The sequence below is a fragment of the Dendrobates tinctorius genome, unplaced genomic scaffold (genome assembly GCF_039654945.1).
Source record: "Dendrobates tinctorius isolate UK_male_01 unplaced genomic scaffold, ASM3965494v1 ptg000098l, whole genome shotgun sequence".
Taxonomy (NCBI): domain Eukaryota; kingdom Metazoa; phylum Chordata; class Amphibia; order Anura; family Dendrobatidae; genus Dendrobates; species Dendrobates tinctorius.
In genome coordinates, this window is record NW_027361766.1 from 4,476,849 (window position 1) to 4,504,525 (window position 27,677).

The window sequence follows — 27,677 nt, forward strand, 5'->3', positions numbered from 1 at the left end:
CCAGCTTCCTGGTCACCAGCTGTGTGTGTGGTTGACCTGCAAGGTGCTTCCTGGCTGTCGGATGGCTGGGACGGGTCAGAGGACGTCCGAGGAAGGACCGCTCCAGGGCCAGGTTGCAGGGTGCTGCTCCAGGTGCTGTTGAAGAAAGGAAAATCATTACTACCATGCCTTTACAAGAAGCATCAGCTGTGGATTAGAAAAACACAGATTAATAAAAATAAAAACCCAAAATTTATAATACTTACGATCTCGTGGCAAGGACCGGTCTTAAGAACTGCAACGCGTTATAGTGACGGTATCTAGTTCTGGTCCTTGACGCAGATCCACTGCGAACCTGGCCCTCAGCACGAACATCACTGTTGAAGCGGTCCTTGATCGAACGCCAACGTGTTCGGACTTTGTCCACTGTTGATAAAAAAAAAACAGTGCCGTCAAGGACAACAGTCACTGCGGCACAATGTAGCAATACAATACTCAAAGCAGTCACTGTAGACCCTGATGACACTGTTGGGTTTCCTGCTAGAATACACCTAGCACGAAACCCAACAGTGCCGTCAAGGACAACAGTCACTGCGGCACAATGTAGCAATACAATACTCAAAGCAGTCACTGTAGACCCTGATGACACTGTTGGGTTTCCTGCTAGAATACGCCTAGCACGAAACCCAACAGTGCCGTCAAGGACAACAGTCACTGCGGCACAATGTAGCAATACAATACTCAAAGCAGTCACTGTAGACCCTGATGACACTGTTGGGTTTCCTGCTAGAATACACCTAGCACGAAACCCAACAGTGCCGTCAAGGACAACAGTCACTGCGGCACAATGTAGCAATACAATACTCAAAGCAGTCACTGTAGACCCCGATGACACTGTTGGGTTTCCTGCTAGAATACGCCTAGCACGAAACCCAACAGTGCCGTCAAGGACAACAGTCACTGCGGCACAATGTAGCAATACAATACTCAAAGCAGTCACTGTAGACCCCGATGACACTGTTGGGTTTCCTGCTAGAATACGCCTAGCACGAAACCCAACAGTGCCGTCAAGGACAACAGTCACTGCGGCACAATGTAGCAATACAATACTCAAAGCAGTCACTGTAGACCCCGATGACACTGTTGGGTTTCCTGCTAGAATACACCTAGCACGAAACCCAACAGTGCCGTCAAGGACAACAGTCACTGCGGCACAATGTAGCAATACAATACTCAAAGCAGTCACTGTAGACCCCGATGACACTGTTGGGTTTCCTGCTAGAATATGCCTAGCACGAAACCCAACAGTGCCGTCAAGGACAACAGTCACTGCGGCACAATACAGAGCAGGGAAATACTCACTAAACGCCTTTTTGGAGGATGCTGTGGCGCTGTCCCAGCCATCCATCAACGCTGCGGCCACCTCATTCCATAGCCGCCGGGTCACCACAATGTCCTTGTGCAGCCGGTCACGGCTGTCCCACAACGGCGAACGCTCCTGGACCAGGCTGATGAGCTGCTCATTATCCAGGTAGACGTCTTCATCCCGTTGTGGAACCTAGACAAAACACATTCATTAGAATAATCAAATTTAAATTGAATAAAAAGTTACAAAAAAAGAAACATAAAAAAGAGTAAAAATAGAAGATAAAAAATAAAGAACATTACAAATCATTTGATACTTACATTCCGTATCACCACCGGGACTTGGCTTCGCTGCTCCTGCTCTTCGCCCTCACTAGTCCCGTCCGCAGAAGATGATGATGACGATGTCTTAAAAAAGTTGAAAAAAACGTAAGAGATTTGGAGAAGCAGCAGATATACTTACCAGATGCACGAAAATAATCACCTCACGGTCTGCTTGCGCCAATTCCTGCCGCGATGGGGAATACTCTGATTCTGAAGACATACTGCATGTAAAAATAATAAAAATCATTAGTACATACATAATTTAAAAGGACAGGCATATAATGTAATATACTCACATTCTTCGCTGATATAATGGGTTCTTGGTTGACTGTCTGCTCTTCAATCTGTCAGTGTAGTAGTGGCAGAGTTTTGGCAGGCACCTCCTTTATATAGACTTTTTTTTTTTGACTTTAGAAGATTATAACTAGGACAACAAGTGGACACCACCAAAAAAACGCAGCGCTAAAAAAACGCATACCTGCGCATGCCAGTGCGCACGTATGCGCATCCATAGGCTATAATGGCCATTTTTAGCGCAAAACGTGCGCATACGTGCGCATGCGCTTTTTTCAAGGGCCAAAAAATGCAACATGCTGCGTCTGGAAAATACCAACGCACACCCCAAAAAAACGCAGCGCATGAAAATCGCATACATGCGCTTACCAGCGCGCAGGTATGCGCACCCATGTTAAATATAGGGGAAAAAACGCATGCGCACGTATGCGTTTTTTTACAGCGCAAAAAAACGCAAATGTGAAACCAGCCTTAAGCTGCAAAAACAGAAAAAACCCATCCAAGAAATTGCTACAACATTAGGAGTGGCAAAATCTACAGTACATCCTGAGAAAGAAAGAAAGCACTGGTGAACTCATCAATGCAAAGAGACCTGGGCGCCCACGGAAGACAACAGGGGTGGATGATCGCAGAATAATCTCCATGGTGAAGAGAAACCCCTTCACAACAGCCAACCAAGTGAACAACACTCTCCAGGAGGTAGGCATATCAATATCCAAATCTACCATAAAGAGAAGACTACATGAAAGTAAATACAGAGGGTTCACTGCACGGTGCAAGCCACTCATAAGCATCAAGAATAAAAAGGCTAGACTGGACTTTGCTAAAAAACATCTAAAAAAGCCAGCACAGTTCTGGAAGAACATTCTTTGGACAGATGAAACTGTGACGAGGTCAGCTTACGCTGAGTCGATTTCTTTAGAGTGGACCCTCTGGGTCATGGCACCCACCCACCTAGGGCAAGCTGACCTTGTGAGGAACCACCCCCTAAACAGGGAGCGTCAGGGGAAAGACCAAGGGGGTGAGCCACCACGACTGCTGGCACCAGAAGGCCGGCTCAAGGAAGACACAATGTGAGTGTCTGACAACCAGTGACGGGCAGGAAACAAGACAAGACGTAAGTTCAAGGTATCTTCTTTAAGGCAAATTCAGGATAACATCAGGTGCAAAACGTGATAACAAGCAAAACACAGCAAGGTGCGGGCGAGGGCACGCCAAGTTTCATGACATGGTACGTGCCAGGTGGCACGCCTGGGTACAGGCAGGGACTCAATGGCATCAGACTCCGGACAGCTGGCAACGATCGACATGATCAGGGCATCAGGCTGCGGATTTCAGCTCTGGACATCAGGCAGCAGTCGTCAGGCTTACGATCTCTGGCAGTGATCGTCAGGTTCCAGGCATCTGGCAGGCAAACCAGGGTTCAGGCAAGGAGGCCCGACATATCTCCAGACATGGTGCGTGTTAGGGAACACGACGAGGTCCAAGGCAAGATTCCAGGCAGGGTGCGTGCTAGGGGCACACCAGGGTCCAGGGCAAGGTGCAAGGCAAGGTGCGTGTGTAGGAGACACGCCAGGTTAAACGTGCAAAGGATGGTGCATGTGTAGGGGACACGCCAGGGTTCAAAGTTCAACATACAAGACAGGGCCCTGCGCGTGCCGAGGGGCATGCCAGGGTCAGGGTTCAAGACAGAGTCCTGCACGTGCAGAGGGCACGCCAGGGTCAAGGTTCAAGGCAGAGTCCTGTGTGTGCAGAGGGCACGACAGGGTTAAGGTTTAAGGCAGAGTCCTGCGCGTGCAGAGGGCACACCAGGGTCAAGGTTCAAGGCAGAGTCCTGCACGTGCAGAGGGGCACGCCAGGGTCAGAGGCAGAGTCCTGCGCGTGCAGAGGGGCACGCCAGGGTCAGGGTACAGACTAGGACCTGTACGTGCTAGAGGGCACGACAGGGTACATGGCTAGACCTGCGCATACTTTTACAGAAGCACTGGGAGGTATGCCACGGGGCAGGCGAGGGCCTGCACGCGCTAAGAGAAGCACAGAGAGCACAGTGCAGAGACAGCGTAGGTGCAAGGAAGCACAGAGAGCATGGCTGGGCACTGGCTAGCTGGTCGGGCTGCAGCACAAACAGGCAGGCAAAACTCCAGCGAACCCGGCTGGGGCATAGCAGGCGACACAGCTGTCACTGACCGAAAAGCATGGCTGAGGCACAAGCAGGCGAGCATAGCTAGGGCGGGCATGGCTGAGGCACAAGCAGGAGGCTAGGAAGGCCAGGAGCATGCAAAGGGCACACGAAGAAGCAAGGCAAGGCAAAGCAAGAAACAAGGCAAAGGTAGACAGGGTACGGAACCAGGAGCGGAACGTAGGGAGAAACGCAGAGTCAGGTCAGAGTGAGAACAGAGCTAGCAGCGGAGCGTAGGCCGAAGCCCAGAGCCGGGTCAAGGCAGAGCCTTGAGACTAGCCTGGAAATGTGCTAGAGAACACCAAAGGTAAGAGAGGAGGAATAGTGCGTGTGCCAGGAGGCACTACAGAGCACCATAGGGAAGAGAGGAGGAATGGTGCGTGTGCCAGGAGGCACAACAGAGCACCATAGGTAATAGCAAGGAAGAACAAGCAAATACAGAGAGGATTGCAGAATCAGAGCAGAGATGGATGGTTACTTAGCAATGGCGTGCAGCCATGAGGTAAGGCGCGCGTGCACACTGCTCCAGGCATCTTGCATCACAACAGTCATGAGGTACGCGTGCACACCGCTTCCAGGGATCCCGCAGCACGAGACACAACGGGCATGAGAATTCAGTACACGTGCACACTGCTCCAGGAGTCATGCGGAATACCAGACATGGCAGGCATGATAGTTCGGTGCATGTGCACACTGCTCCAGGGATCATGCGTCATAACAGACATGGTGGACATGACAGTCATAACGGACATGGCGGGCATGACAGAAACCAAGATCAACCTCTACCAGAATGATGGAAAGAGAAAAGTATGGCAAAGGCGTGGTACAGCTCATGATCCAAAGCATACCACATCATCTGTAAAACACGGCGCAGGCAGTGTGATGGCTTGGGCATACATGGCTGCCAGTGGCACTGGGTCACTAGTGTTTATTGATGACGTGACAAAGGACAGAAGCAGCCGAATGAATTCTGAAGTATTCAGAGCCATACTGTGTGCTCAGATCCAGCCAAATGCAGCCAAACTGATTGCTCATTGTTTCATACTGCAGATGGACAATGACCCAAAACATAAAGCGAAAGCAACCCAGGAGTTTATTAAAGCAAAGAAGTGGAATATTCTTGAATGGCCAAGTCAGTCACCTGATCTCAACCCAATTGAGCATGCATTTCACTTGTTAAAGACTAAACTTCAGACAGAAAGGCCCACAGCAACTGAAAACCACCGCAGTGAAGGCCTGGTCTCATCAAAAAGGAGGAAACAAAGCGTCTGATGATGTCCATGAGTTCAAGACTTCAGGCAGTCATTGCCAACAAAGGGTTTTCAACCACGTGCTAGAAATGAACATTTTATTTACAATTATTTAATCTGTCCAATTACTTTTGGTTCCTTTAAAAACAGGGTGGCACATGTTAAGGAGCTGAAACTCCTAAACCCTTCATCCAATTTTAATGTGGATACCCTCAAATGAAAGCTGAACTTCTGAACTTCAACTGCATCTGAATTGTTTTGTTTAAAATTCATTGTGGTAATGTCTAGAACCAAAATTAGAAAAATGTTGTCTCTGTCCAAATATATATGGAATGTAACTCTATATCCCTCCATATATTTCTAATTGAGTATATTTTGGCTTTCTTTTTATGGACATGATCTTTACTTCTATTTTTCATTTATTTTTATTATCTGTTTTTTCAACTACTGTGGTTGTATATCTTTACAATTAAAAAGTCTATGCCTTGTCAAATCATTCACATCAAATCAGAGGTTATGCCAATAGGACTAAAATTGTATTATGTTATTAATAAGAAGACTCTAAGTCAGTGTTTCTCAGCTCCAGTCCTCAAGACCCACCAACAGGTCATGTTTTCAGGATTTCCTTAGTATTGCCCAGGTGATGGAATTAATGCTTGAGCGGGTGATGAAATTATCACCTGTGCAACACTAAGGAAATCCTGAAACCTTGACCTCTTGGTGGGTCTTGAGGACTGGAGTTGAGAAACACTGCTCTAAGTACTTTGGTAATTTTTCAGAGTTGGAGTCCTCCATGCCAGAAAAGGAGAACTTTTCTTCTCAATTGATAAAAGTCTGGAGAGAGGTCGAAAGGGGTCTTTTGGTGACTGGTGAGCTAAACGCAGGAGTAGAATTGCCCCTGTCTTCAAGGTAGGGAATTTTTGTGGTTATCTTCAAAGAATTTACGTTTTAAGGTGATTTCTAGGAAGTTCACTTCCAAATTCCAAGTCCATACATGATTACCAAAATCTTGAATCCCGTGAAACTTATACTTCAACTCACTGTAGCTTGGAAAATCAACAGCTCTTTCCACTCTTCCCTTTTAAAGAAATTTGAAAGGACACCTGATCCCCGAAGCATTGAGGTGGATCTTGACAGGGATCGGGAGCATGAAATAAAACGAGTTCTAGGATCCAGGCTGGTCAGGCACCGTTTGTAGCAAGAAGATAACTCCTGGGTTAATTCAGAGGATCTGCCTAAGGGTATGTGCACACGCTGCGGATTTTGGCGCGTTTTTTTTCACCAATAAACCGCAGCTCTTGGCAGAAAATGCATGTGCGGTTTTTAGTGCGGTTTGGAGATTTTGTTGCGGTTTTTCTGTGGTTCTTCAATGGTTTTGAGTGCGGTTTTTGATGCAGTTTTGTCAGCGTTTTTAACAGCAAAAAACAAACATAAAGTTAAGTCAACTTAAATGAGGAAAAAAAAAAGGAAGGTGATGTCATTTCCTTGTCCAACCCCCATTCTCCATTTTGCTATGCAAAAGCAAGTATGAGTAGCACAAATATCCAGCATTGGAGCGCCCAGCATACTGCCCTGCGGCCCGAGAACCAGATCACACAGCGATGCCTGCTCCGCAGGCCATATAGAATCCTTTTGATGTGGTTTATGCTGCAAAACATTCATCGCCACAGAGTGGAGGTAAGGCTGGTTTCACATTACGTTTTATCGCGCAGCACATCTTGCACTATAGGTCGCATGTGCAATGGTCCCCTATCTTTAACATGGCGGCAGCAGGGTATAGCGCTTGAATGTGTTCATCAGCGGTTTTGTGCCCTGTGCATTTGACAGGTGTGCGCCCTGATGCCATAGACACTACATTTTAATTTTCCGCACAACCTGTTTAAAAAAATGCGTCCTATGCACTCCTATAGTGGCAAAATATGCAGCATGATAATTTTTTGAGCAGACTGGTGGCGATAATGTTGCCATAGGAGTGCATTGAAACGATCACTTCAGGCTGGTTTCACATTTGCGTTTTTTAGCGCTGGAAAAAAACGCACACCTGCGCATGCGTTTTTTCCCCTATATTTAACATGGGTGCGCATACCTGCGCGCTGGTAAGCGCATGTATGCGATTTTCATGCGCTGCGTTTTTTTGGGGTGTGCGTTGGGATTTTCCAGACGCAGCATGTTGCATTTTTTGGCCCTGCAAAAAAGCGCATGCGCACATATGCGCACGTTTTGCACTAAAAATGGCCATTATAGCCTATGGATGCGCATATGTGCGCACTGGCATGCTCATGTATGCGTTTTTTTGCATATGCGTTTTTTTTTTTAAACCATGGAATTTAGGGGTTTGGGTTAGAGTTAGGGTTAGTTAAGGGGGTTTAGGGTTAGGGTTATGGTCAGGGTCAGGGTTAGGGTTGGGGTTTGGGTCAGGGTTAGGGTTAAGTATGGTTTTGTTAAGGATTAGGGTCATGGTTAGGGTCAGGATTAGGGTTAAGTATGGTTTTGTTAAGGGTTAGGGTCAGGGTTAGGGTTAGGGTTAGGGTCAGGGTTAGGGTTAGGGTCAGGGTTAGGGTCAGGATTAGGGTTAAGTATGGTTTTGTTAAGGATTAGGGTCATGGTTAGGGTCAGGATTAGGGTTAAGTATGGTTTTGTTAAGGGTTAGGGTCAGGGTTAGGGTTAGGGTTAGGGTCAGGGTTAGGGTCAGGATTAGGGTTAAGTATGGTTTTGTTAAGGATTAGGGTCAGGGTTAGGGTCAGGATTAGGGTTAGTATGGTTTTGTTAAGGGTTAGGGTCAGGGTTAGGGTTAGGGTTAGGGTTAGGGTCAGGGTTAGGGTCAGGATTAGGGTTAAGTATGGTTTGGTTAAGGGTTAGGGTCAGGGTCAGGGTTAGGGTTAGGGTTAGGGTCAGGGTTAGGGTTAAGTATGGTTTTGTTAAGGGTTAGGGTCAGGGTTAGGGTTAGGGTTAGGGTCAGGGTTAGGGTTAGGGTTAGGGTCAGGGTTAGGGTTAGGGTCAGGGTTAGTTAGGGTTTAGGGTTTGGGTTAGGGTTAAGTATGATTTGGTTAAGGGTTAGGGTCAGGGTTAGGGTTAGGGTTAGGGTCAGGGTTAGGGTTAGTAAAGTCATGGTTTGGGTAGTGTGAGGGGCCACCTAAAAATGTTGTAAAAAAACGCAAACGCGGTAAAAACGCGCTAAAAACGCATACAAACGCATAAAAACGCTGCGTTTTTTTCATGCATGCTCATAAAAATGCTTGAAAAAAACGCAGCAGTTGTATGCTTATGTATGCGTTTTTTCAATGCGTTTTTTTGCTGGAAAAACGCGCTGCAAAAAAAAGCAAGTGTGAAACTAGCCTCACGCATGCGGCTATGGCCACCATACGTAAAATTAGTGCTTGATGTGCGGATGGTACTCAGGGTCTGGAGTACTGGATACTGTGCTCCAGGCCAGGATAAAATAATCTGGTAAACAATATATTAATAAAAAATACAATAGGGATATACTCACCCTCCGGCAGCCAACGGAGTTCTTTCAGCCTGTCACCACGCTCCAGGCATCTTCCATTCCGTTGCCATAATGGTATGTGAAAATTAGGTCTCATGACATCGCGTTCTGGCTACCGTCACGTCATCTAACATCACTTTTTTAAAAAGAATTGGGAGCCGAACATGCCGTGAGCACCATTGAGTCTATTGGGGGACATTATTTTTGTTTTTTTGGAACATGCTGTCTTTTCGGACAGATGCAGAATAGACAGTGGTGTGAGTTTATTAAATTGCGGTGAACTTTGCCCAGCTATTACGCTACGTGTGCACATCGCTTCTTTTTTTATCAGTAACATTTATTTATATTTTAGGTGCAGGAGCGACGAAGGAGGAAGCGAAACAGAAGAATGTGGGTGCACCCGCTTGTAGCTGAGCTACAGGAGAAGGGAAATTTTTATGTCCTTTACCAAGATTTGAGGCGGTAAGTTCAAAATATCTTTAATCCGTCTATTAAAATATTATCAACAGCAAATAACCATTTTTTTCATCATATAATTTCAGATTTCCGGACAAACTCATCTTGTCCTGCCTGCTGTCCATCCCGGCATTCGACCGATTGTTAGATATATTCGCACCACATCTGACCTTTGCCGATACCATAATGAGGAAGGCGATCACTGCTGAGGAAAGGCTGCTCATCACCTTGCGGTAAGTATATAGTTTTTTGTTTGTATGTGATTGAGGGTCTTTCACACGTCAGTGTATCAGGTCCATTTGCGGAAACTTTTCACATGTACCTGAGACACTGACACACGTACACCCACTCCAATTGGTGGGTTGAGGCACATGTCAGCATGTTTTTGTGGCCCGTGTGTCCGTGTGACCAAAACGCTGACATGTCTGATTTAGAACAGTTGCACAGTTCTCAAAGTGTCACGAACACGTGGACACAGACAATACACATTGATGTCCTCTGTGTGACACACATTGCACAGGTGAAGAAGCACTGTTCCCTGGCATCAGGTGCTGAAGATGCTGCCATCATTCTCCCCTTCTCTGCCGGATTTCATTGCCATCAGGGAATAATGGGCTTTTTCTTCACTACCTGACACCCTGTCTTTGCTTCCTGTTGCACTTCTTCCCTGGCAGCCATCCGTGTGGGAATGATACACTGCATGGGCAGCAGACGGTTGACATATATCTGCCGCACACACACTGACACATAGATGGACGTGGATATCTTTTGTACATTTTTTCATGGTGTCTCTTACATTGGGATATGTTAAACACGTTTAATTACATGTTTTTGTCACATTTCTAATATTTTTTTTCTTTTTCTTTGCAAGTTTTTGGCAACAGGAGAGAGCTATACATCCCTATACCTCCAATTTAGAGTTGTAAATCCACCATCTCTCAAATTGTGTGGTGCACATGTAACGTGATCTGGCAGAAATTGCAGCCCATGGTGATGCCTTCCCCAACCGAGGAGACTTGGTTGCAGGTCGCAGCAGGCTTTCAGTCTGTGGCCAATTTCCCAAACTGCATAGGTGCAGTTGATGGTAAACATGTAAGGGTTCAGCAGCCACCACGATCAGGATCATTAAAATTAAAAGAAGTATTTTTCGGTGGTCCTGATGGCGGTGGCTGCTGCACATTACAAGTTTGTCGCCATCGACGTTGGTGCCTATGGCAGTACTGGGGAATCTCGGGTGTTGCGATCATCACAGATTGGTCAGCAAATTCTTCAAGATTGCAGAACGCTCCCAGCCCCAAGACCTTTGCCGGGTTCCACAGATCCAGTGCCCTTTGTGATGGTATCGGATGAGGCGTTTCCCTTAATGACCACCCTGCTGTGCCCATACCCACGAAGTGGACTGGATGACCGGCGGAGGATTTTTTATTATCTGCTGTGCACGCAGATATGTGGAATGCACCTTCGGGATCATGACTAGTCAGTGGAGGATCTTTCACACTGCCATCCAGTTGGATACAGACACCGTTGACGCTGTGATTAAGGCATGCTGTGTACTCCATAACTATACTCGTGAGTACAGCTCAGAGGTAGATTTGGAGTAGCAGCAGCCACAATGTAATCCTCTGCTCAACGTGGGTCTGGGAAGACCATCCAACTCTGGTGTGCATGTGAGAGAAACCTTTACTGACTATTTTATGAGTCCCGAAGGTGCCGTGCATTGGCAATACTCCTGTGCTGGTGTTGGGCAGCCTGACCAGCAGTGAAAGATGGAAGAACAGAGTGTCACAAAGGACCACTCAAGTAATATGTAAATGTTATGAATATTTTTTCAAAAAACTTTCTAAAAAAAAGTGTGATTCTTATTGCCGGTGTGTGATTGATTTCTTGTAACAAATTTTCATTCTTACAATTTTCATTCTTCCAAGCCTTCACACTGCACAGTGGCTAGAAATCCTACAATTCCTGCTCCATCTACCTTCACTTTGATCCTCCATCCCATATTCCCGTGATACTCGACCCATGACGGTCAGAGATCAATGGATTTTGTATCACACTTACATTAATGTCTACCCAAAAAAAGAAGCACACTGTAGCGCCATAACATGCAAATATGAAAATAGAAAAATGAATTGCATTGCTTCATTAGAAATATGAAAAATTGTGAAACGTTAGTACATAAAATGGCCAAGTTATGTGTACCTGGAAGCCCCGTTAAGGCATTTCTCATTTTCCAGGTCCCTGTCTATGCCAATCCTTACTAAGACTGAAGTCTTCATCTGAATGGGAAACTATGAAAAATCCTCTGTTTAGACTGAAGTCTATATCTCTGTGGAGGGGAAGTGGCCCTGGTTTGATTAAAAACGCCATAACTTGGCCATTTTATGTTCGAAACTTTCTCAATTTTTCATATTTCTACTGCAGCAATGCATTTCATTTTTCGATTTTCATATTTGCATGTTATGGCGCTACAGTGTGCTTCCTTTTTTGCTTGAAGGTATATGAGTATAAGCACCTGTTCACACTATGCTTCTGCTTGGATTTGACGGTCAGTTTTTGAAATGTGGACACACACAAAAAAAAAATTGTAAATAAATGGTTTTTTTTATTTAGAAAAAAATAGATAAATACAACGTCATTGTTGGCATATCCAAACAGAAATACACCGAAATATAATTTTTGTGTAACAACAACAAACCAGTAGTGTTGAGCGATACCTTCCGATATCGGGAAATATCGGATCATATTGGACAGTAGTAGTCCCATTATCCGGCTAATGTGTTGAATGTAAAAAGAAAAAACCATACATACTATGTAGTATGTATGTAGTATGTATGTATGTTGTATGAATGTAGTATATATGAAGTATGTATGTAGTATATAGTATGAATGTAGTATATATGTAGTATGTATGTATTATGTAGTATGTATGTATGTTGTATGAATGTAGTATATATGTAGTATGTATGTAGTATGTATGTATGTTTTATGAATGTAGTATATATGAAGTATGTATGCAGTGTGTAGTATGTATGTATGTTGCATGAGTGTAGTATATATGTAGTATGTATGTATGTATGTAGTATGTATGGTTTTTTTTTTTACATTCAACACATTAGCCGGATGATGGGACTACTTCTGTCCCATCATTGGCTAATGTGTCAATCACTGTCATTGTAGCAGGCATAGCCCGATGGGACTTGTAGCCCGCACAGACCCCCGGCAGGTCCGCACAGACCCCCGGCAGGCCCGCACAGACCCCCGGCAGGCCCGCACAGACCCCCGGCAGGCCCGCACAGACCGCGCATCATGATGACATCATTTCAGCAGCCAATCGGAACTCGGTATCGGAACTCCGATACAGCGAATATCGGCCGATACCCGATATTTGCAGTATCGGAATGCTCAACACTACAAACCAGACATTTAGAGGCAACAAGAACTTTTTTGGGATTATTTTGTGGAAGCGGTCAAGGTGTTATAAACGGACACCATGTCTAGTTAATGTAAACAATATTATGGTGACAATTGCAAAATTATGGCAGATACTGGTACTCAGGGGTATAGGGATAGTTTGCCTGGGAGCTGCCTGAGACAGACTGGTTATAGTGATTTTGGTGGTTAATTGGTGGCCTGTACTCCACTGGTCGCTGCTGTTGGGTGGGTGGTGTTGGGCGGAACAGGCCAAAAATGCCCATTAAGATATTGTTATAGGAAGCTATGGGAGCAGGGTCCTGTAAAGCAGTGAGTGACATCTGCACCATGGTCATTAGGATAGACTGCCTCTCCGGTGTCAGTGCTCTAGTTTTACTGGCTATTGTCATCCCAAAGAAATCAAACTCGTCCTCAGTGGTCGTTTTTCGAATCAAATCCAGTGTTTCAGATGTTGCCTTTATGGTGCTGTCCAGGTGTTTTTTTTTTGGTTGGCTCTCCAGACACCGGCAAGGCAGGATTTTTGGGTACACTAGCTTCTGAGGAGCCCGATGGTTCATCAGCTGCAGAAACAGATGTTCCTGCAGCTGATGAAGATGGGGCTCCATCAGAAGGGGTGTCAGTACATGGTGCAAAGATGTCACCTGCTTCACCGGACCCTGCTCCATCTTCTGAATCATCAACTTGTGGAAGTATGTTCCCTTGTTTGCTCTTGAGAGAAAAAATTAAAAAATGATTAATCAAACTTAAAATGCTTTGCATGAGCAACTCTTTGAGCAACTCAAAAAAATATTTTTGCAAACTGCGGTGCCCCATTTTGCAGAGCATGATGACAATGCATGTTTGTATTGTACACATTTGTAATCAAGGCATGCTATCAATACACTGTGTGACTTATCATTGCTGACAATCAGCGCCAACGAATGCCAGATAAATAAACATGCAGTATTGTGATAAGCTGCGCCGCATGTCTGAATTTTTGGTTGCTTCAAAAGCACTTTATTACACATAATGAAGATGTACATTACAGACCAAAAGTTGGGCCACATCTTCTCATTCAAAGAGTTTTATGTATTTTCATCAGAACGAAAATTGTAGAATCACTATGAAGGCCTAAAAGGTATAAAGTTACAAAGGTGAACAGATGGAATTGACATGCTCGGTTTACACCGTGTAGCATGGAGGAGGTGGTGTGATGGTGTAGGGGTGCTTTGCTGTTGACACTGTTGGTGTTTTTTTTTCAAAATTTATGGCATACTGAACCAGCATGGCTTCCACAGCATCTTGCAGCAGCATTCTATTCCATCCGGTTTGCGTTTAGTTGGACCATCATTTATTTTTCTACATGACAATGACCCTAAACACACCTCCAGGCTGTGTAAGGGCTATTTGACCAAGAAGGAGAGTGATGGGGTGCTACGTCAGATGACCTGGCCTCCACAGTCACCAGACCTGAACCCTATGGAGATGGTTTGGGGAGAGCTGGACCGCAGAGTGAAGACAAAAGGCCCAACAAGTGCTAAGCATCTCTGGGAACTCTTTCAAGACTGTTGGAAGACCATTTCCAAGGACTAAGTAGAACCAGGAGTGTGCAAAGCATTAATAAAAGTAAAAGATGGCTACTTTGAAGAATCTAGAAGTAATATAAATAAAGAAAACTGTTTGAATGAGAAGGTGTGTAGATTTTATTTTTTTTTGGTGAACTTACCTCCGCAATGTCCGGTTGGATATCAGAAATTGAAGCTCTGCAAAGTAGGGGAATGTTCGGCTGGTTGGGGATGCTCCACTTTTTTGGCAGCTTGTAAGGAATTTGTTGAATCGGTCCCGAACAGAACGCCATCGTTGTTTGACATCACTGTCTAAAAAATAAAGTCAACACACAATTTGTACAATCTTTATTGCTTTATTAACACTTGATACAAAAAATGATCCAGAAAAACTTAGTTACCAATTTTAGACTGGGTTGCTTTTGGCAATGCATGCCAGTCAGGGTACATATCACAGAAAATTTTACACCAGCATCGATCCCTGTGGCCACGGTCTTTGTACAGACTGTCTGCGGGGTCCCAAAGCGCTGGGAAATCACGCACCTACATACAAACGGAAAATGTAATTAGGTACTTTATCATTTACAGTAATAAAAACCCAAAAAACATATATTTCCATATAAGCCCTACCCATGGCCTAACCATAATCACATCCCTAACCCAAGCTAAACCTAATCCCCACACATGATTATATTTTTAACACAATGTGTTAAAATCATGTTATTTTTTCGGTAGATGGCAACAATTTTTTTTTTTTTGTAGCCAAACTAAAATGTTAAACAAATAATTTTGGTAGTGAGCCCCGATATTGTATGGCTATAAAGACTCGCCAGACCGTAGCGGCTTGATATTTTTAGAATGTGAAGTGGTTAATACCATGTCCTTTTCCTAGGCTATGAATGTCAGCCCGCAGTTGTCTGCGGATCCTTTCTGCCTCTAAACTTGAGTGTAGCCGCAATGTCACCCCTATATTTTAGGGGCAGAAAGGCTAAGCAGACAGCTGCGGCCTAATATCCCTAGCCTTGGAAAGGGGACATGGATATTAACCCCTTCCCAGGTTGTACATATCAGGCCGCAGATTTCTGCGTAGCTTATCTGGCTGTAAAAAAAAGTGGGCAAAAAATAAAATAAGGAAGTGGTTGTCCCCCCAATATTTTAGGGCCAGAAATCGTACGCAGACAGCTGCGGCCTGATAGCTACAACCTGTTAAGGAGTAATATCCAGGTCCCCTTTCCCAGGTGGTAGATATCAGGCCGCAGCTGTCTGCGTAGGCTTTGTGGCTCTAAAATTTGGGGGGACCCCCACGTCATAATTTTTTTTTTTGAGGCCTTTTTTTTTATAGCCAGACAAGCTACGCAGACAGCTGCTGCCTGATATGTACCACCTGGGAAGGGGTTAATATCCAGGTCCCCTTTCCCATTGCTTATCTAGCTCTAAAAAAAGGGCCTCAAAAAAAAAAAAAAAATGACGTGGGGGTCCCCCATCTTTTAGGGCCAGAAAGGCTAAGCAGACAACTGCGAGCTGATATTTGCAACCTGGGAAGGGGTTAATATCCATGTCCCCTTTCCCAGGCTATGAATATCAGCCCGCAGCTGTCTGCGTAGCCTTTCTGACGTGGGGGTCCCCCATATTTTAGGGCGAGAAAGGCTATGCAGACAGCTGCGGGCTGATATTCATAGCCTAGGAAGAGGCCGTGGATATTGGTCCCCCTGGCTACAAATAGCCCGCAGCTGCCCCAGAAATGGCGCATCAATAAGATGCGCCAATTCCAGCACTTAGACCCTCTCTTCCCACTCCCGCTCTGCGGCGGCGGGATGTGGGTAATAAAGGGGTTAATGTCACCTTTGATCAGTGACATTAAGCCCGGTTAATAATGGAGAGGCGTCAATAAGACGCTGATCCATTATTAATCCAATGTTAGAAATTGAAAAAAAAAACACAGACACATTAAAAAAATTTTTTTAATTAAATAAAAAAGTGTTTTTGACAATATTTTATTAAACGCTTAATCCAATGCGACGCCCTCGATCACCTAGAGAAAAAATAAAAAAACAAACCAATTATATACCTACCGTTCCGTCGCAGTCCATTAAACGAGTGTCCCATGACGATCTGCCATGGAGAACAGTCACATCAGCAGATGTGACCATTCTCCATGGCTGCACAAACACACTGACAGGAGCTAAGCTCCTGCAGTGTGTACTGCGCATGCGCCAGAGTTTACCTGAGTTCATTGACTCCGGTAACCTCTTTTACGGCACTGCTGGGTGGGAAAGTTCACACGCAGCTTTAGTGCCGTAAAGAGAGGTCCCGGAGCGCCCGAACACCGGGAAACTCGGCAGTACAGTGCAGGAGCACCGCTCCTGCTAGTGTATCGCCCGAAGACAGCGGAGATCGCAGTGGGACACTATTTTTTGGGCTATTTTTGGGGGACTGTATTTGTTTTTTTTGGAAATGTTTTTTTTTTTTTTTCTTTATTCACAACCGAGGGGAGCGAAGGCTTCTGGGAACAAGATGGCAGGGCCTGTATGGTGAGTATATAGTATATGTTTGGTGTTGTATGTCATGTCTGTTACATGTATATTGTATGTAATGTATGTTACATGTATGTTATGCGTTTTGTTACATGTTTAGCACTGTACAATTGTGCTCGGTGGCCGCAGGGCCTACTCTCCCATCCCATAGCCGGATGGGAGCAGCAGGCCCATACGGCGATTGAGCACATTTGTCGCACTACCGTCGCATGGAGACAGACACATACATACATATATACATACAAACATACATACCAAGTCTATCAAACGTCCCACGTCCATCTCCATGCGACGGTAGCCCTCCATCTTCCAGGAAATATGGTGACTGCACACTATATTCCGCCCACACACTACACTCCCTACCACGTGACATCATTTCCCCCCATTCTGCAGCGGTTTTTACACCCAATCTGCACGAAAAACCGCAGATCTTTTTATATCTACGGATTTTGCACAATCAATGAAAGTCTATGGGTGCGGAACCGCTGCAGAACTGCACAAAAAATTAGCATGTTGCGGAAAAAAACCCGCAGCATTTCCGTACGGCTTTTTCTGCAGCATGTGCACAGCGGTTTTTAATTCTCATAGACTACAACGGTACTGTACACCGCAGGCCAAAAACCGCTGTGGAACTGCACCAGAATCCGCAGCGTGTGCAAACACCCTTAGGCTCACCTAATGACAGAGTTCCATCAGAGTAGTCATGGGATAGGGTTTCCAGAGGTTCCAATGGCCCCTTGTAGAAGGGGGTGGTACTGTCACGGCTCAATTTGATCCGGTGACCTCTGTCTATGGGTCGGTCTCCCTCTCTGTTTGACCGCAGTCTGTGTATGTTTCAATTTGGTTTGCCCTATCACATCTTGGGAGGGGTTATTTATACTCACTTTGCACATGAAGTCTTTGCTGGCTGTATTCCAAGTTAGATGGATGTTTGGAGTCCCAGCTCCCCATCAAAGGCTTATCTAGCTGAGGTTTTCTCTATTGCTCTTTCTGTGGTTTGTTTGCATATTCCCCTGCTTAACTCTTTTCCCATTTTATTACATTAAGGGTCTGTTTTTTTTGGCATATACCAAAGGTCTGTTTAGGTTTCTTTCTTTTCCTTCCGTCTTTCATTCATGACTGTGTGAACACATCATTAGCCCAGTGTTTCACCCTCTGTGTGCACTCTATTCTATTGTTGAGGTTTAGGATCACACTCTGTGTATACATTAGTTGAGGGTGCAGTTAAGTACACACGGGATCAGCCGATGTTGAATGGCATGGCAGTACGTAATTTTAGGGTGCCAACCTCCACAGTCAGGCAGGGACAAATCAGGGTTAGGTTAGAGTGTGCAGGTCTGCGGACTGCAGAGACAGTGGGTGGTCACGTGCTCCCGCTCATTAGCCTCATGTAATATTCACTGCACCCGATGTCTATCACCTCGGTGCTGAAGCCGCGCTGAGTTGGTTGACAGGGGAGCAGCGCATATTGCATGTGCCTGCACTCTCCACTCCCCCCTCCCATCCTGGATATTCCCCGCTGTGCTGCTGGCACACACATGCCCCCCCCCCCGTGCTGCTGGCACGCACATGATAAAATAAACACTTAACTCACCTTCCAATGATGGCTCCATGCTCCCCGCTCCCCCCGTGGCTCTTCCTTCCTATGTCTGTGCTGACATCCGATCATGTGATCGGCGCAGCACAGTGATGTCAACACTGTGTACCCAGGTCACATGATCCGATGTCCGGGAAACAGGAAGCGCAACTTAGGAGCTGGGAGCACAGAGCCATCATCGGAAGGTGAGTTAAGTGGTTATTTTATCATGTGCGTGCCAGCAACACAGTGGGGCATATCCAGGATGGAATGGGGGGGCCATGTGTGTGCCAGCAGCACAGGGGGGCATATCCAGGATGGGATGGGGGGGCCATGTGTGTGCCAGCAGCACAGGGGGGCATATCCAGGATGGGATGGGGGGGCCGTGTGTGTGCCAGCAGCACAGGGGGGCATATCCAGGATGGAATGGGGGGGCCATGTGTGTGCCAGCAGCACAGGGGGGCATATCCAGGATGGAATGGGGGGGCCATGTGTGTGCCAGCAGCACAGGGGGTCATATCCAGGATGGGATGGGGGGGGCCATGTGTGTGCCAGGAGCACAGGGGGGCATATCCAGGATGGGATGGGGGGGCCATGTGTGTGCCAGCAGCATAGGGGGGCATATCCAGGATGGAATGGGGGGGCCATGTGTGTGCCAGCAGCACAGGGGGGCATATCCAGGATGGGATGGGGGGGCCATGTGTGTGCCAGCAGCACAGGGGGGCATATCCAGGATGGGATGGGGGTGCCATGTGATTACCAGCAGCACGGGGGGGCAATGTGCCAGTGTAGCATCACAAGGGGGCAATGTGCCAGTGTACCAGCAGCACAGGAGGAGCCATGTGCCAGCACAAGGGGGCCATGTGCAAGGATGGGGGTTATATAGATACCAGGATGAGGGACATATATATGATTTGTAAGACGGACACTGGCATTATAAGACAGACCCCCATTTAACAAATTTTTTTTTGTCTTTTTCTTCACCAAATTTGAGGGTGCGTCTTATAAAGCGAAAAATACGGTATATTACATTGTGTTTAATCATACACCATTTGAACTTAAAGGGAATCTGTCACCCATTTTTATTGATATCATGTAAAGATATCATTCAATTGTGTGTCACATAAGGATTCTATTAGGACTTTTGATTCCCCCTAACCCCGCACCTTTCATGCATATATACCTTTTTTTTTTTATCTCGGTTGAGATGTATGTAAATTGCCGTGGTCCAGTCCTTATGACATTATCTCTCTTGTTATTCTGGCATTTGGCAAATATTTATAATTATGGTAATCCTTATAGACCTAAAACGGGAAAAATGTATTCTGATTTAATGTCAGATATTGAGAAAAACATGCATATGTGTCTTTTCATATAGTGCAGGGTTCCCCAACTCCAGTCCTCAAGGCCCACCAACAGATCATGTTTTCAGGATTTCCTTAATATTGCTCAGATGATAATTGCTTCACCTGTGCAATACAAAGGAAATCCTGAAAACATGATCTGTTGGTGGGCCTTGAGGACTGGAGTTGGGGAACCCTGATATAGTGTATGTAACCTTCTGGTTTCAACTAGATATCTCAGGGTGTGGGACTTATGCCAGAATGATCGACATATATACTAGGACGGGGCCACGATGAACGACATATATACCAGGATGGGAGGGCCTCAGTCCATCATACTCTAGTTACCCCACTACTCACAAAATTTTAAATTTGATATTGTATCTGGTCTAGGCGCAAATGACATATGATGGAATCACAACCCTAAGAGTAAGCTTAAAGGGAATCTTTCACCCATTTTTAGTGATATCATGTAAAGATATTATTCAATAGCGTGTCACATAAGGATTCTATTAGGACTTTTGATTCCCCGACACTGCACCTTTGATGCATAAATACCTTTTTTATCTTGGTTGAGATGTATGTAAACTGTCACGGTCCGGTGGGCAGGGCTTATTCGCCTTCTCCCCCCGGTATTGCTCTACACATTTCTTCATCTTCTTCCTGCCGTTCACGTAGTGTTTCCGCGCTTGCACATTGAAAATGCCTCCGACGCTTGCGCAGTATTCTTTGCCCAACTGTCGGCAAAGCATATAATCGGTACTGCGCATGCGCCGGTATTTTTCAGTGCGTCTATGCCCCGGAAGTCTGCAAATGCAGGGTACACTTCCTGGCCGCCGGATGCATAGTAAAGCCCCGTGCAGTGCTGAGGAAGCTATACTGCTCAAGCGCCGGAGGCCTTTTTTAATGTGCAAGCGCGGAAAAGTACGGCATCTGTGCTATTCACAGATGAAGCTACATTCAGCAAGCCGAGGAGGGTGGGGAGAAGGCGAATAAGCCCCGCCCATCGAACAGGACGGCGGCGACTTACATACATCTCAACCGATATTAAAAAGGTATTTATGCATCAAAGGTGCGGTGTCAGGGGGAATCAAAAGTCCTAATAGAATCCTTATGTGACACACTATTGAATGATATCTTTACATGATATCACTAAAAATGGGTGAAAGATTCCCTTTAAGCTTACTCTTAGGGTTGTGATTCCATCATATGTCATTTGCACCTAGACCAGATACAATATCAAATTTGTAATTTTGTGAGCAGTGGGGTAACTAGAGTATGATGGACTGAGGCCCCCCATCCTGGTATATATATCGCTTATCGTGGCCCCGTCCTAGTATATATGTCGATCATTCTGGTATAAGTCCCACACCCTGAGATATCTAGTTGAAACCAGAAGGTTACACTATATGAAAAGACACATATGCATGTTTTTCTCAATATCTGACATGAAATCAGAATAAACTTTTCCCGTTTTAGGTCAATTAGGATTACCATAATTATAAATATTTGCCAAATGTCAGAATAACAAGAGAGATAATGTCATAAGGCATTTTTATTACTTACTTGCAGTGTTGTGCAAAAGAAAAAGAGACACATCCGTCTGAGTCACAGATCAAAATTACCCATTCAAACTTATGGGTTTGTGAAAAATCCCTGATAGCACACACTGCCCTCCATGTGCACTGTGTGTGAAGTCCATGAATAAAACGGAAATGGATAGGAGAAGCTTTATCATTTATTCTTTTTTTTCTTCACAAGAGAATATCACGGATGAAACATTGATGGTTAAAACTGAGAATGACCAAACACTTATGAAAGTCAGATATGAGAAAAATCACAGATCTCTGAATGATGCATAATATGCAGGCTTGCTAAGGGCAGATGACACATCGCTGGACATCGCTGGGTGTGTTAAGTTATCAAGAGCCTTGATATTTTTTTTTTTATCATATCAGCCTTGCATTGTGCCCTCTGGTATTAGATCCCCTGCTTTTGAATTATAAAGATAGTTCTTCAGCAAAAGTCTTCCATGTGTAAATATAACACAAGGGTGGATGCTGCAGTCACATGGTGTCATGTGAAGCTTTCACAAATTCTGATAAGACTGTAGCTTTTATGGGTTTTTTGATTGTCTTTTTAGTTTTTTTTTCCACATAAAAAAAAAATATGATTTTCTACAAATAAGGCTGGTTTCACATTTGCGTTTTTTAGCGCTGGAAAAAAACGCACACCTGCGCATGCGTTTTTTCCCCTATATTTAACATGGGTGCGCATACCTGCGCGCTGGTAAGCGCATGTATGCGATTTTCATGCGCTGCGTTTTTTTGGGGTGTGCGTTGGGATTTTCCAGACGCAGCATGTTGCATTTTTTGGCCCTGCAAAAAAGCGCATGCGCACATATGCGCACGTTTTGCGCTAAAAATGGCCATTATAGCCTATGGATGCGCATATGTGCGCACTGGCATGCTCATGTATGCGTTTTTTTGCATATGCGTTTTTTTTTTTAAACCATGGAATTTAGGGGTTTGGGTTAGAGTTAGGGTTAGTTAAGGGGGTTTAGGGTTAGGGTTATGGTCAGGGTCAGGGTTAGGGTTGGGGTTTGGGTCAGGGTTAGGGTTAAGTATGGTTTTGTTAAGGATTAGGGTCATGGTTAGGGTCAGGATTAGGGTTAAGTATGGTTTTGTTAAGGGTTAGGGTCAGGGTTAGGGTTAGGGTCAGGGTTAGGGTCAGGATTAGGGTTAAGTATGGTTTTGTTAAGGATTAGGGTCATGGTTAGGGTCAGGATTAGGGTTAAGTATGGTTTTGTTAAGGGTTAGGGTCAGGGTTAGGGTTAGGGTCAGGATTAGGGTTAAGTATGGTTTTGTTAAGGATTAGGGTCAGGGTTAGGATTAGGGTTAGTATGGTTTTGTTAAGGGTTAGGGTCAGGGTTAGGGTCAGGATTAGGGTTAAGTATGGTTTGGTTAAGGGTTAGGGTCAGGGTTAGGGTCAGGGTTAGGGTTAAGTATGGTTTTGTTAAGGGTTAGGGTCAGGGTTAGGGTTAGGGTTAGTTAGGGTTTAGGGTTTGGGTTAGGGTTAAGTATGATTTGGTTAAGGGTTAGGGTCAGGGTTAGGGTTAGGGTCAGGGTTAGGGTTAGTAAAGTCATGGTTTGGGTAGTGTGAGGGGCCACCTAAAAATGTTGGAAAAAAACGCAAACGCGGTAAAAACGCGCTAAAAACGCATACAAACGCATAAAAACGCTGCGTTTTTTTCATGCATGCTCATAAAAATGCTTGAAAAAAACGCAGCAGTTGTATGCTTATGTATGCGTTTTTTCAATGCGTTTTTTTGCGGGAAAAACGCGCTGCAAAAAAAAGCAAGTGTGAAACTAGCCTGACTGTTGGACCTGCTTTCCTCATTTTCACCGTGTTAGATGTGTCGTTCAGGCAGATTTGCTATTATCTCCTACTGGATGTTTAGAATACTTGCATCCATACTTTTATCCACTAGATGTCGCCAGCTTATTAAGGAATAAACATTGCTTGTACATCACTACATTATCTATGAAAAATTAATATCTGAGAGTCATCAGTGGTTGATACCTTTTAATAGCAAACTGAAAAATGGTAACAAATTGCAAGCTTTTGAGACTACTCAGGACTCTTCGTCAGGCATAAAATAATAATCTGAAGAGTAGTGATGAGTGAGCGTGCTCATCAATCGCTTGAGCATCAGGGTGCTCGAGATGCTCGTTGCTTGGCGAGTATTGTTGAATACTCCCGCATCTTTGGCACTTCTTAGACCGCAACAAACATGCGGGGATTGCCTGCCAGTCACTGTAATGCCGTAGCCATCTTGGTTGTGGAATTACTGTGATTGGCTGGCCGCATAGCGTCATCAGGTCACTATAAGAGCAGTGATGCCATGCTGGGCACACTGTAACACGGAAACAGGCAGAGCAGGGAGAAGTGCTGCTGAACTAGGGACAGCATTTTAGCTGTGTATAGACAGGGACAGGAAACCATTTATATTTCTTTCAACTGCAACAAAAGCCCTTATTCGGGCTAATTATAATCAATATTAAAGGGAATCTGTCACCCCTGGGACGTATATGACCTATTACTATGGGCATACAGGTGATAGAAATGTTAAACTTGTCCTACCTATATGCCTCGTATTAGCGGTCTTCTTGGTGAGAAATCTTATGTTCTTTCCTTATGATAATGATTTCTTCCAGCCTTTGGGGTGTGCGGTGCCTGGAAGAAATCCCTGCCTCCTGTCTTCATTATAATACTACCCTCTTCCCATGCACGTCAGTTCTGGAGCCAGAATCCAGCTCCTGTGCCCTGCACTCCCTCCACAGTACATACCTTTTCCCCCTTCTATGGGCACTGTATTCAGGAATCTTTTGCGCAGACACTGGTGAGTCATTGTGACCTCCGACGTGTGCAATGATAAGGTGCTCCCCCCACTTCCTCCTTGCATAGTTATTGCTTGAACCATGTGTACATAGCGATGACTATGCAGGGGGAAGTAGGGAGAACAGATTATCGCCGCACACGCAGCAGGTCAGTGTAGCGGAAGTCGCTGGCGCCTGCGCCGAAGATCCCTGAATGCAGTGCCCATAGAAGGGAGGAAAAGGTACATATTGTGGAGGGAGTGCAGGATTCCAGTGCCAGAACTGACGTTTTAGCACGTTCTGATTTTTTCAGATGTGGTTTCATGTTCCCTTGTGGTTTTGTTGAAATCAGTTTGAATCTACAATATGCACATTTTAATAATAATAAGAAAAATGATTGAAAGAACAGGTGTATAAACTTTTGACTAGTATTGTACAAACCAGCTGGGTATTTTGCTGTAATCTGCCTTAATCCATATTAATTACTAAGTTCTACATATTATTAACTACCTGGCATGCTTTACAGCACTCCCTCCTGCTGTGAATAACAAAGTACCTCTGTGAATTTATTTACCTAGTTTTTCCCCTTTCTCTCAGAATAGCTCCACCATTGTAACTGCTTCCAAAAAAGAATTACACTTCAGACATCGTGGACATCTCTAGACTATAAGATATTGACATTTACATAAACTATAGATTTAGAGTAAAAAAATATCCTTAATCGCTTAAATTTTCTGTTTAGTTTCCAAGTGAGATGAACTTATGGTCCAAGTGTGTGTTCTGCCATCTCTAGAGACAGATTATGAACTTGGTTTCTGGTCTCACAAAAGGACATGACAATTACTGGATTTTCCACAGGCAGATGTATGTGGTACTTAAGGAACAAATGTGTTTTTTCCTGCTCAAACAAGTTCCAGGCTGGATCTATGTTCTCACCACCAGACTTTCTGCAGTAAAACGTGTTCATGCAGCAAGTGATTCATCTTTTGCATTAATCTAGCCTGTAATCATCATCAGGGATACAATGAAAACTTTTTGGTATCATGGTAGATTAGTGGTTAGCACTGTTGCTTTGTAGTGCTGGGGTCCAAATCAAAGCAAGAATAACATCTACAAGGAGCGTGTGTGCTCTCCCAGTGTTTGTGTGGTTTTCTACAGGTACTCTGGTTTAAACCCTCACACACTCCAAACCCATACTGATAAAGAATAAATGTTGTCTTAACTTCTAAACAGAATTCGTATAGTTGACACCTTGAAGGAATAGAGATCCAAATGACACCATGGACTAGACAACATTTCTCTTACCTAAAATAATAAAAGCTATGGTAGACAGGAAGCCAAATCTTCTATGTACTTAAATGTGTCTAACTGATCAGAGGTCCTGTTGCAATATAAGCCTTATATTTTGCTAAGGGTGTCAAATTATTTGTACTTTTGATCTAATACTTGACTATTTAATAAAAAATAAAACAAATAAAGTAAATACGTTCTGGTTTAGTCTGTGGTCTATATGCACTGCCGATCATGCAGTAACCTGAAGCAGCTCAAAGAGACTGACATCAAAAAGACATGTATACAGAAGGTTTTTACATTGCAGTGCATACGTTAATTCTTTTCAGCATTTTTTAAGCTCTTTTTCAGCCTAAAAAGACATTGTGTGAACATACCTAACAAGAAATAAAAGTGATGTAAACATGGCCATTTTTTTGTTTTTAGGAGACTGAGATCCACCACAAGTAAGAGTTCATTGTACTAAATATCATTTCCCAAGTTGCACATTAGCTGGTGGATCACAATGAGAATATAATAATCCATTATAAACACTGCTTTTGATTCAGGTCCTTTGTAATACTCCAGCATGCTTCTACCTGGAAACCTCCAGCACTGCAGAAACTGTGTGTTGTAGAAGGGATACAAAGTTATTAAGAGCAACTGCATTATCCTTGTCCTGTTTTACAATGGTTTTTAGGCGAGTTGTTAGGGAATCTGTACACAACATTAATTCAACAAGAAACACATTTTCTTGGCTGTCTTGGGCATATAAATATGACTTCCATGGCTGTGTACCAGCTTTGCTTTTGGCAATGGTGTAAATCTTCAATACATGAAGAGGAGACTGTAGGAGATCTGGGTCAACATCTTTCGTCCATTCGATGTTCCAGCAATGATCTGTAGTTAGAAAGATCCATTTTTCCTCAAATAGCTCTGGCGTCATTGCAATATCACTGACAAGTGTGACTCCATCATGTGGATCATGAGGCATTTCAGGATCCAACGACGTATGAAAATCTATAATACGAGAAAAACCCCCAAAAACATGAAAATTGAGCACAGCAAACATACTCTAGAAACTAGAGAAACTATTTCACAAATTAGTGATCCATGCATCCATTCTGGTAAGTTCAGTCTATGACTTTCTATCATCTGTTTTTGAGATCAGACTTGGACACTTTAAATTAAAATTGAAAGTAGAAGCCATCCAGATCTGTTTTTTCTATGGATTTTAAAAATGTATATGGTTCTATAAATGTACCTTAATAAATACTTCTATCCATGGCATACTACAATGTTTATGAAATAAAAAAGGCAACCTTTAAAAACAAACTTACCTACGACAAGAGTTTTGGTAATTGGCTTGCTCCCAACAGGTAGCTCAAATTTGCCTGAGCTCGCTGTAAGTGATTCCCAAAGCTTCTTATCATATAAAGGAGCCAATGTGTTAAAAACAGGCACCCAGCTATTCACTGGTTGTTCTGTCCTGTCCACTAAGACTCCCAATGAGGAGTCTGACTTTGGACCACTCAGCACTCTCTTCATGTCATTAATTCCAGAGGATAAAAGTCGATAGTAGAAAAGACTTCGATCACGTACAGCCATGTTAGTTTCTTCCTCTGTGAAGAAATAATCATTTCACTAATGGGCACTGGAATTTAACTGACAAAATACTGGTATCCAGAAATATTAGAGAGAATCTGTAAACAGGCTTTTGATACCTCATCTGAAAGCAGCATGATGTATGGGCAGAGACCCTGAATCCAGAAATGTATCAATAAGTTAAGCAGCAGTTGTGATAAAATCAGTTTTTTCTGCTACAGATCTAGCAGTGCTCTGAATGCTGAGCACTGTATAACCTGGGCTGATTGGCAGCTTTTTGTGTACATTGACTCTTAGAGCAGGATGACTAGACGACACCAGGCAGCTAGTCCTGTAATGATAATAATCTTCTCATAAAACACAGAATTTAATTGAAACGACAGCAACCAATCCAGTACGTGCTACATCACTGGAATAAGGGTTTCTGCCCTTACTTCATGCAGCTCTCAGATTACAAAGCAAAAGCCTGTTAACAGATTTCATTTACAAAAGGGTTTCTTAATCAACACTACTCAATATTCCAAAAAAAAAAATGTGGGGACATTGATTTCGATCTGTAGAATTTTATAGTATGGCAAATGCATCTATTACATCATTGTAACTCAGTAAATTACTGTCTTCCTTCACCTGAGACTGGAAACTATTGTCTCATACCCATTCT

General features: G+C 44.2%; 1 protein-coding gene and 1 long non-coding RNA gene across 5 annotated transcripts in view; both read right to left on the reverse strand.

The window, feature by feature from the left end:
* Positions 1 to 14,477: 14,477 nt before the first annotated feature.
* Positions 14,478 to 18,483, reverse strand: LOC141099173 (uncharacterized). Its single transcript, XR_012234424.1, has 3 exons — positions 18,439 to 18,483; positions 14,712 to 14,853; positions 14,478 to 14,622 (listed from the first exon to the last, which is right to left on the reverse strand). It is a non-coding gene; the product is annotated as an uncharacterized lncRNA (long non-coding RNA).
* Positions 18,484 to 23,333: 4,850 nt separating this feature from the next.
* Positions 23,334 to 27,677, reverse strand: part of AP4B1 (adaptor related protein complex 4 subunit beta 1) — a 44,093-nt gene continuing 39,749 nt past the window's right edge. For all 4 annotated transcript variants that reach the window (XM_073587065.1, XM_073587066.1, XM_073587067.1 and 1 more), the window contains 2 exons: positions 26,752 to 27,033; positions 23,334 to 26,431 (listed from right to left, as the gene is read on the reverse strand). In XM_073587065.1, the coding sequence (XP_073443166.1) occupies positions 26,007 to 26,431; positions 26,752 to 27,033 (707 nt within the window). In that variant the 3' untranslated portion in view covers positions 23,334 to 26,006. The remainder of the gene's footprint in view (positions 26,432 to 26,751; positions 27,034 to 27,677) is intronic.